Genomic DNA, 10,819 nt, shown 5'->3' with positions numbered 1-10,819 from the left:
CCCCCCCCCCCCCTCCCCCGTAATCATCCTGGACTTCCGACACACTATTTCGTCATACCAAAGTACGTGCGTGTGTGCTTTCGAGTGCGAACGTGTACACAGATCGGCGTAATTGCCTCGGCGCGCTCGTATCGTTAGAATCGCTTACGATCTCCGAGTGTATCCTCCGTCAGCGCGTGTTTACAGTGGGAAATCGCGTGGTGGACCGGGTGTTTTCTGCTCTTGAGAGAGACAAGGCGCCGGTCTGTGTACCCCGATGAATTCGTGTACAAGGTGCGAGGGTGCGATTATCGTTGTCCGTGGAACATTCGTGAAAGGGGAGCGACCAGGAAGACACAGGTTTACGCGGTGTCGCGATGTTTTTTGGCAGGAGCGTGAGGAAAATAAAAAAGATGCGAAGAAAAACGAGCGAAAAGCACGAGAGAGAGAAAGGAAAACGTAGGCGGACGCGTTTAGCATTTGGAATTGTGTAATAATTATTGTTGCAACTGCTTGAGAGGGCAAGCCGGAGCATAGGTGCGTGACCACACTAACTCGCTTCGGCATATCGGTGCTAACCGCGCGCAATCCCGAATGTTTTGGGATTTACAGGCGTTGGTTTCTTGTCAGGCCCGTTTGCCTGAGTATCGGCCGGGTATACCACCCGGCGAGCTGCTACCCGATCCAGAATTCTCTAAGGAGCGCGAGGAGCTAAGATGGGTCCCGGCCATGGCATTGGACGGGGATCTTCTCATGTACCTGAGGGCGGCTCGGTCAATGGCCGCTTTCGCCGGTATGTGTGACGGCGGGTCCCCGGACGATGGTTGCGTGGCGGCGTCTCGAGACGACACTACCATCAATGCTTTGGACATCTTGCACGACTCTGGCTATGATCCCGGTAGGGCACTTCAGGCTCTCGTCAAATGTCCAGTACCTAAAGGCATCGACAAGAAATGGTCCGAGGAAGAGACTGTAAGTATGATCGTTCCTTTGCCACCGTGAGCCTAATTGAAGCTCACGGCAGCTCGCCCGATACAGGCGAGAAGTGACGGATTGTCGTTGTGTTGACCGTAGAAGCGATTCGTCAAGGGTTTACGGCAATTTGGGAAGAACTTTTCACGCATTAGGAAGGACCTTTTGCCGCACAAAGACACGGTAAGACTCGAAAACATACGGAAGTGTCTCTCCCTGGTGCTCTCTCTCCAAAAGTGTCTTTCCTACGTGTAGAACGAGAGAAGTATACGCGACAAAAAATTGCGCCAAGAGCGATCTTCTCACTTCTTTTCATATTACAGTGCGAAAAATTTCATGCGATTCTCCCTCCATTTCGCGCGATACATGTCGCTTTAAAGGAAAGTCAAACGTCCCGAGAGTTCTCACATTTTCCGAAAGAGAGAGAGAGAGAGAGAGAGAGTTTTCTTCACGACGCAGTAGAGAATATCATCCGTCGTCTGTGCAGCCGGAGTTGGTCGAGTTCTACTACTTGTGGAAAAAGACGCCCGGTGCCAATAATAATAGGCCGCACCGTCGTCGCCGGCAGAGCTCGCTGCGAAGGATCCGTAACACGCGCAACTCCCGCGCCGGCACTCCGAAAGAGGAGGTGCCGACGCCTACGAAGGACACAACGCCGACAGCAAACGTCAACACGAAGGAACCTGCGTCCGAGGCCGAGAGCGTGCCGGTCGGCACGCCGGCCAGCCACAACCCCGGTGGTGAGATCAGCTCCGTAACCGAGGACGACAACTCCGAAGAGGACAGTGACTCGCGCGACACCAACACGAACGGCGCCGCTCACTCGTGCCAGCACTGCTTCTCCACCAGCTCGAAGGACTACCAGGTGGCCGGCAAGGATCGTCTGCTCCTCTGCACGGAATGTCGCGCGCATTTGAAAAAGACCGGCGAGCTGCCGCCCGCGCCGCCTTACCTCTTCCGCCCGGTCCCGGCGGAGTCACCGGAGAGCCCCGGTAGAATGCGTACGCGTAACAAGGCTAAGGAGACGCCGAGACCAGCGAGACCGCGACGCACCGGCGGCACCGACACGCCCGACCAGGAGAAGCAGCAACAGTCGCCCGACAAGAGCAAGAAGAAATCCTCCAAAGTGGAGACGCCGAAGAAGGGTACACAGAAGCGCTCGCACGCGGACGACGCCGACGACGACAAGGAGGCGCAAAAGCGGAAGCGCGCCGGCGGCGGCGACCGCGCCGAGAGCCCCTCTGAGTCGCTCACGACAGACAGTAACTCCCTGATGGACGAGCCGGAAAGGGAGACAGAGGCTGACACGAACGAGAATCAACCGACTACGCCGACGGTGACCGGCGTGGCCGCGGAAGAGCCGGTAAGTCCAGCCGTAACGACTCCCGAGGAACCGTCCGAGCCGACGCCAGTGTCCACTCCCGTGCCGGCGGCGATCCAGAGCCTACCGATCTCGGTGCCGGTGATACACAGCCTGGAGAAGAAGCCGCCGTTGCTCGAGCCCGAGCCGTTGCTCGACCAGGGCAAGGCGGTGGATCATCAGATGGAGGACTCCGTGCCGCCGTTGGCCATGAGTCAGCCGCTCAAGTTGGAGCCGTTGGTGCCGATGGAGTCCGTGGTGTCGCCGCCGACCTCCAACGACGACGCGAAGGAGCCGGAGCAGGGACAGCTGAACCTCAGCGTGTCGCAGCCGCTGGTGGCGCCCGGACAGCCGACGGCCGATGCCGCGGTGCGCAACCTGTCGCAGACTCTGCCGCCCGGCGCCGGTATCGCCTCGCAGTCCATGCCGGTGATATCGCCCGGTCAGCAGCAGAACGTCGCCGGCGGACTGCCGAGCGGCCTCAGCATGCAGTACGCGGCGAGCAACGTGCAATCGCAGCAGCAGCCGCCGCAGAACGTACCGCAGAATCTGTCGCAGAGTATGACGCAGTTAGCGTCCAGCGTGGTGCCGGCCAGCATGGCGCCGAACGCGCCACCGAACATGGGACCAAACCTCCGCGGCCACGCGGAGCCCCTGCCGCCGTTGAACCTCAACATCTCGCAGAGCCAAATACCGACCGGTATGGGAGCGATCGGCCAGATGTCGCAGATCCAGCCGCCGATGCCGAGCTCGCCGCAGCCGCTCGGCCTCACCGTCATGTCGTCCGAAGGCAGGGCCGTTGAGAGAATCGCGGACGACAGGTTGTCGGGCGAGAGGACGCGCGACGGCCGTATTCCCGTCGAGCGGATGACGTCGGACAGGCACCAGGAACGCGGCACGGAGAGCGGCGAGCCGGAACGTCCGAATGAACCGAGCAATCTGTTCCAGTCCCTTCAGCCCGGCGGCATGCTGTCGATGGACAAGCCCCCCGCAGGCATCTACAATTTAGCCGGCACACCGCCGATGGAGCCGCAGAACCTGAAGATCAAGCAGGAGATCATACCGCCCGAGCCGGACCCCCTGCAGAGCCTGAAGGAGGTCAAAGTGCCGGGCTTCCAGAGCTCCTCGTTCCCGGGGCCGAGCCTCGACAACATCAAGAAGGATCCGGACGGCGCGAGCAAACCGCCCACGCCGAGCAAGCAGTCGGTGCAGAACTCGGCGCCGGCACTGGTGCCGCATCTTCAGCCGGTCGCAGCCTCGCCGACGGCGACGCCGACGCCCAGCCTGCCGCCGCCGCCCAGCTCGATACCCCAACCGGTGATGCACCCGGCGCAGCAGCCGAGCCCGCACATGGCCCACCCTTTCCACCCGCACCTCGTGCACCACACGCTCTTCGGGATGCACGCCTACCATCCGCACGCGTACCCGGGGTACGGAGCGGTGGCGGGATACCCGTCGTTCCCGCCGTACGCCTACGGCCCGGTCCCGCACGCCATCCCGCCGCCTTCGCCGCAGAGAAGTCAAGAGAGCAGCACCATGATGACCGCTCATCACGCCAGCACCAGCTCGAGCGTCACCACGAGGGACGAGGGGGAGAATCTGATCGCCTCTCATCATCACTCCTCCAGCATGCACCAGGCGACCACCCTGCACCACGACAAACTGCTCACCATTTCCTCCCACAGCTCTCATAGTCATTCCTCGTCCCACGGGTCGAGCCAGCGCAAACCGTCGATGGTCTCGGCTACGTGCTTGACGTCCACCAGCTCGGCACACCATCACCATCGGCCGCCGCAGCAGCAGCCCCCGATCGTGCAAGAGCCGAAGATCGAGCAGGACATGGAGCCGGAGCCGGAAGAGCCGGCCAGTCCGCGCGGCCCGTCGCCGGAGCCGCGCATCGAGGACTCCGAGTGCCACCGTTCCCAGTCGGCGATCTTCCTGCGCCACTGGAATCGCGGCGAGAACAACTCGTGTACGCGCACCGACCTGGTGTTCAAGCCCGTGCCGGACACGAAGCTCGCGCGGAAGCGCGAGGAGCGCTCGAGAAAGCAAGCGGAGCGTGAACGGGAGGAGCGCGACCGCGCCGCCGCGGCGGCGCAGCAGGCCAGGAAGATGACGACGCCGGAGAAGCAGCCGGAGAGCTGCAAGCCGCCGAGTCGGGGACCCCTCGAGCCTGTCGTCTCGCCATACGACAGGTACGCGGCGCGCCCGAGCTCGTACGCGGACACCCCCGCGCTCAGGCAGTTGTCCGAGTACGCGAGACCGCACGCGGCCTTCTCGCCCGCCAGACACCCGGCGCCGCCCGACCCTATGCTGCATTACCTGTACGGGCGCGAGGCCGCTGCTGCGCAGCGCCTCGAGCTGGAACACCTGGAGCGGGAGAAGCGCGAGCGGGAGATACGAGAGTTGCGCGAGCGGGAGTTGAACGACCGTCTGAAGGAGGAGCTGCTGAAGGGCACGCCGAGGCCGATGCCGGCGCCGGTCGACCCGCACTGGCTCGAGATACACCGACGTTACGCCGCCGGTCTGGCCGGACCCTCCGGCCCGCCTCAGGCCTTGCACCAGTTCGGTCTCTACGGCGCTCCACCGGGTCCCAGCCAGCTGGAACGGGAACGTCTGGAACGGCTAGGTAATTGCTCATATCAAGTTCTCTTCGAGTGTCTGTCGTCGTCGGGGCTAGAGGTAGGAACATCGTCGACTGGTCCGATCGTTGTACGACCGTGTATGCTTTTCAATATTGACATTGTTTTAGCGACACTGTATGACGAGTGTGTAGTCGAGAAGGAAAGATCGGTAGGCCGGGAGAGAGGTGAAGTTAGACGAGGAGAGAAAGAGAGGGAGAGAGTGTGTGCGTATGTGTGTGTGTGCTTGTGTGCGCGCGTACGCAGGGCGAGGAGAAACATCATTAGGGGGGAGGGGTGGGTACTATGTAGCTGGCCTAGATATTTAAACCTGAATTAATCGCCGATTTCTTCAGCGTCGGTTAACTCGACCCGTAAAGGACACTTCTCGGCTCTTTGTCCGCATCTCCCGTGACTCGCCGGTGACTGACGCAATGCAGTCTCGAGGGAGAAAGTTTCGTTAAAGAGAACTCGTATTCTTATTGACGTGTTTGTTTATCGGCCGAATTATTACGACGACCGTATACCGACCGGTTAACCGGAGGTGAAGAAATCCGGCATAAAAGAATCGTATCAGTGATGATCGAGTTATGTGATCGAAGCACTGTCGGGTTTAGGAATACCGACTGCAGCCGGTGGGGGGCCAGCGGCTGGAGGGGCTGGCCATCCCGTGGCGGCACACCACCATGGTCAGCTCGAAGAGCGACTGGCTCTGGCCGCTGACCCGATGGTCAGGTTACAGATGGCTGGCATCTCTCCCGAGTATCACGCTCACACTCACGCGCATACGCATGCGCATACGCACTTGCACTTACATCCGGGACAGCAACAGGCCCAGCAACAGGCTCAGCAACAGCAGGAAGCCGCTGCGGCTGCGGCTGGATTTCCTCTGCCGGGTAGGTCCTACACTTCAGGATGTTCTTCTTAAGCTTCTTAAAAAAAAACAAAAAAACAAAAAAAGAGAGTGAGAGAGAAAGAAAAGAGTTTTCCGTTCCTCCGCTTTTATCGCTCGCCGGTGCTAGGCTACCGTGTTGTTTCTCATTGATCGACCTGCCACCTACACACCTACCGTCTAGGTCAAGGCGATCCTCCTTTCTCGCACCTTTACCGTCGGCGCGCCTGCGAATCTCGGGAGTCCTCGACTCTGACCTCCGGTCAGTCGCTTATCGCCGTCAGGTGCAAGTGCGAGTGTACGCGTGAGTGTCGTCGAGGTGCAGGCGCGACTGTGCGTGTGCGCGTGCGTGCGTGTGTTCGCTTAATGAGAAGTAACGTGTCCCCGATGAGAGAAACGCTCTGAGATAGAGCTTGACTAAGGCTAGGAGTCGAGTTCGTCGCAATTCCTCCTGTCTGGGCGAGCCGAACGCTGTACGCTTCCGAATACCGATTGTCACACGAGAGAAAGAGAGAGAGAGAGAGAGAGAGAGAGGGAGAGAGAGAGAGAGAGAGAGAGGGAGAAAAAGAAAGAGAGAGAGAGAGAGAGAGAGAGAGAGAGAGAGAGAGAGAGAGACGATCACACGCGCGACTATCACGAGCAAAATCCGTATGCTTCTCAAACGTCACACGAGACCACTGTGTACCATAGTTGTGTAGTCGTTACTGTACGGTTGATGTGTCGTGCGCCCGACTCGCACGTTCGTTTCTCCAACATCTCTCATCTTTGTCCGTAGCTGCGGCCAGCGCCAATTACCCTCGACCCGGCCTGATGCCGCGCGATCCTGCCCTGGCGCTGCATCCAGCGGAGCTCCTAGGAAGACCGTACGCGGACATGGCCGCGCATCACGAGCAGCTACAACGGCATCTTATGATGGAGCGCGACCGTTTCCCACCGCACCCGTCCCTCGTCGCCCACGAGGAGTACCTAAGGTTCGTGCTTTCCAATCAATAAGTAACAACTTGCCTGACCTTCAGCATGACTTTTGTTGCCACCTAAGTGCGTACATAACATAGTGTACGGGACTAACGAAGGGTGTTTTTTAGACAACAGCGCGAGCGTGAGCTCAAAATTCGCGTACTGGATGAAGCAGCACGTGGATCTCGTCCCTAAACTTACGCGTACACTTGTTTTTTTTTTTTATTTATATAAATATATATATATATAAATATACATACATATATAGTCTTGATATCGTTTAGGGCGCGCCAATGGAAATGCGAAGGGCGCGATACGCGCTGCCTGAGCGTTCCTCCGACGCCACAGAGTAATTTATACATACATATATATATATACATATATATATATCCTATGTAATTTTAACACCTAAGATCAGAAAATATTTTTATGGTCTTTCAGACGTATTTAAGCGATGAAATATACGCGCATATTACGCATATACACAGCGAGGAAGCGTGATCAATGTAAAACTCGCTAACTGTAAATATCACGACGAGATATTTTAACCCCCGAACGTTACAGATCAATCTGGCATCATTAATGAGAAGGAAGGAGGGAGCAAGAGGGACGGAGAGAGATCAAGATTGATACAAAAATGACAAAAAGTCGATATGTGTAAGCTATTTTCAAATTTCTTCAAGTATCATTATTATCTATCGCGTCTCTCGATCGATTCTACTGGTCTTGCTTTTTTTTCTCTTTTTTTTCTTTCTTTTATATTCGATTTAAGTGATGGTGCATATGCCAAAGTGCTTGTACGGGGGGAAGTTATACTGCGGTTTTTAATCCTTCCATGTGCATGTAGATATATATACATATACATATGTACATATATATATATACATATATATACATATATATGTGTGTGTGTGTGTGTGTGTGTGTGTGCGTGTGTGCGTGTGTGTGTGTGTGTGTTTTTATTATTTGTTCTTGCAAATAGGGCAGAAACGTGCGTTACTGTATTATTATTATTATATGAAAATGAAAAAAAAAGAAGGACACTATGTAGATAAAATGGGGGCAATAAGTTGGGAGAATTTTGAAGAAACGAATAGTGTAGATATGCGGTATGAGGATCTCCTCAATAGTTTCGAGAAAATCTTATACTTCATGTATTTCAAGCTGTAGAAATTAAATTTGTTCGAAGAAAACGAGACACTCTCTCCGTTTTTTTAATCGCGATTGAACGATGATGTTAAACGCACAACATTGCTACGATGGTAAGTATATATTCATGAGATTATTAAGTGCAAAAAAATGTAATTTACCATCAATTCACTGTGTGNATATATATATAATTATAGATATATATATATAATAATTATTGAAAGTATTTATTATCATTTCTATCTGTTCTTCAGAAAATAGTGCTTCAGATTAAGCGTTTTCCGAGCGTACCAAAGCTCGTTTTGTTATCATTATATATTATCACAGATGTAGATATCAAACTGTTGCGTTCAAACGTGATTACAAGAACTTTCTTTCGAGCGTAGTTCAATTTCTACAGTTTGAAATACGTAATCAAAAATACCAATGTTGGAGAAATCGCGAGGAGGGACTGATTCCGCGTACTTACTGCGAATGGAACAGTTTGTTTGTACATCTTTTTACGTCGCGGTACTTTTTATATTACTTCAAAATAATTCTAACAACGCATAAAAGAAGGAAACGTAGTATGTATGTACGTAAGGAGAAGCGAGTATGTATGTGTTTGCTTACGCGATCATAGAACCGATTAAATTAGAGCATTTTCTGCCAAAAGTTCGTACAAACGAACGACGAACTGCGAACCGCACAAAAATCATGCTGATTAAGCTCGATCGCAGTCGCATAAACAAAGGAAAATGTAACTTAAGTTCCACCATTATGTTCTTAATCTTATCGGAATTGTATATTTTCTATAATGTGTCACTTATGTTATTTCCTTAATCCATCAAAATTATATATTCTTGTATTCTTTAAGGTATCTTTTTGTTGATACAGAAGAGATACAGATCTTCAGTGGCTTTTGTTAACGCGTATATGTGTGTGTGTACTTGTGCGCGTGCATATACGGTGTTGATCGCTAGTAAACTAGATTAAGCGGAGAGAAAATATACACAAAGCATACGCGCACACACAAAGCCTCCGAAGATAAATCCGCGAATTGCCGGGAGATTTTGTCTTAGCCAGCAGTGAATATTTCCGCGTCATGCGCGTCTTCGACAATATCGAATGTTGAAGCAGCCTCTGATGAGAGCCCGTGATGAGGGACATGTAAATTATATACTGTGTAATTGATTTTATGTAACCTAATTATTTAATTGAGTAAAAATTTCATATGAAACTCTCGTGTGCGTGCGTGCGTGTGTGCGTGCGTGTGTGTAATGTACGTACGATATTCAACGTTTTTGCTGCTTCACCGTGCATCTTCTCTCGCGTTTTCGACGATTGCGCGTGTAATTATCGTATTCGGGGTAATTAGGCGTCACTGAAGTCGCGACATTTGCTCAACCAGGATCGCGATAAATAAGGAAGTCCGGTGGTTAATTTTCACTGTAACATTCCCCGGAGCGTGTAATCGTGCGTAGAAAACCGATGAAATCGGTAAGCACGAGTGGCGGCAGGAGGAGAAGGGGGAACGAGATGGAAACGTGCAGCGTGACGGGACGCTAATTAGTTTTGCAGATGGAATTTGTCTCCCTTGCCCTACTCCGCCGTCCAGTCGCTACGGTCATCCGCGTTTTTACGTAGCTTGATGCGAAACGCAGCCGCCGACCACTTTACACGGAATGCATCGCCCGCGTAGCGAGCGTGAAAGCGTATGTGCGTGTGGGAGGGCGCACACGCACGTCGCAGGCACGAAGTCGACAGGCGTGGATTATAAATTGAGTTACGTTATACAGCGTATGTACGGAACGGTGAATAGAGAGAGAGAGAGAGAGAGAGAGAGAGAGAGAGAGAGAGAGAGAGAGCCAAGGTGCGAAGGACTGCTGGAATGATTCCGGCGAAATGAAACTGCTGCTGCGTCCCCGTTTGAAGGTAATAACGTTTGTTTACTAATCGAAGGTTCACTTCGATGTCCTCGGCGTTATTAATAGTGAATAACAGTCTCTCCTCTCTTCTCTGAGGTGTACAATATTTAATACGATTTATAAATTTACCTTTGCATCTCGTTTTTCTTTTTTTTTTTTTTTGTTCGCACTTGCAGCGTGACACGGTGGAGCGGGACCGGACGAATAAATATCAAGAGGAAAGAGGAAGAGGAAGGACCGAAGAGGAGGAGAGAGAGAGAGAGACCTTTCTCCGCCCCTGATTCCACACACGTGCGGCTCACGTGTGTGTCGGACTCGGCTGAGGAAAAGAGGGAGAGAGAGAGAGAGAGAGAGAGAGAGAGAGAGCGTGTGTAAGGGAGGAAGGAGAGCAGAGATGAGGAAACTCCGTATTCCGGAGGAACGGGAAGAGAGACCGCGGGTCGACCCTCTCATTGACGAAGACGGTGTCATCGTGAGCGGCCGGCGAAAGCGCTGTTCCGAGATAGCGGCCACCGAATACCGGAGAGACGGAGCATGGCGGCGCGCAAAAAAGAAGAATCGACGAAGCAGCGGTGTCAAGCGAACGCTCGAGAGAGGGATCGCACTCATAGGTGAAGATCGATTTGCGAGAAATTGCACTTTCGCGCGCCGAGACGTGAACGTGATTATCATCGCGAACGGCGAAGTGTAAGACGCGTGTTTGAAGAAGATTAGCTCGAGCTGCGCTCTTTATCACGTCAGGAAGATAAAGAATTCAGAGAATTGGTGGTCGATTTCGATGGCCAATTGACGAGTTTATTTTTAAACTAGTCTTGATCTATGTTTGTAAAAAAATACGATACGACGTACTTGTAAACATTGCATGCTTGCCATAGTTTTTGTAACAATTTGCTAGAAACACCTTGATGGTAATATTTTGCTGAATATTATGGAATCGATGAAAAGTGAAAATTATTGGAAAATTACTGAATATATATATATA

The 10,819-nt window shown here is 52.9% G+C and overlaps 2 protein-coding genes across 9 annotated transcripts in view; both read left to right on the top strand.

Moving 5' to 3' along the window:
• The window catches only part of LOC106747873 (arginine-glutamic acid dipeptide repeats protein), a 16,922-nt gene extending 6,688 nt beyond the window's left edge, over positions 1-10,234 (top strand). For 3 of the 8 annotated variants that reach the window (XM_014625848.1, XM_014625847.1, XM_014625852.1), the window contains 6 exons: positions 592-951; positions 1,054-1,134; positions 1,439-4,940; positions 5,550-5,828; positions 6,600-6,795; positions 10,014-10,234. In XM_014625848.1, coding sequence (XP_014481334.1) covers positions 592-951; positions 1,054-1,134; positions 1,439-4,940; positions 5,550-5,828; positions 6,600-6,795; positions 10,014-10,212 — 4,617 coding nt within the window. In that variant the 3' untranslated portion in view covers positions 10,213-10,234. Of the gene's footprint in view, positions 1-591; positions 952-1,053; positions 1,135-1,438; positions 4,941-5,549; positions 5,829-6,599; positions 6,796-6,909; positions 8,103-10,013 lie in introns of those variants that run through there. The other 5 variants (XM_014625851.1, XM_014625849.1, XM_014625853.1 and 2 more) reach the window with 4 other exon arrangements.
• Positions 10,235-10,355: 121 nt separating this feature from the next.
• Positions 10,356-10,819, top strand: part of LOC106747879 (basic helix-loop-helix transcription factor scleraxis-like) — a 1,965-nt gene continuing 1,501 nt past the window's right edge. The window contains exon 1 of the mRNA XM_014625861.1: positions 10,356-10,448. Coding sequence (XP_014481347.1) covers positions 10,372-10,448 — 77 coding nt within the window. The 5' untranslated portion in view covers positions 10,356-10,371. The remainder of the gene's footprint in view (positions 10,449-10,819) is intronic.

This window comes from Dinoponera quadriceps, unplaced genomic scaffold (genome assembly GCF_001313825.1).
Source record: "Dinoponera quadriceps isolate SergipeBrazil2010 unplaced genomic scaffold, ASM131382v1 scaffold2392, whole genome shotgun sequence".
Taxonomy (NCBI): domain Eukaryota; kingdom Metazoa; phylum Arthropoda; class Insecta; order Hymenoptera; family Formicidae; genus Dinoponera; species Dinoponera quadriceps.
The sequence above is the reverse complement of the archived record's forward strand: the minus strand, read 5'-3'. Positions and strand labels throughout refer to the sequence as shown.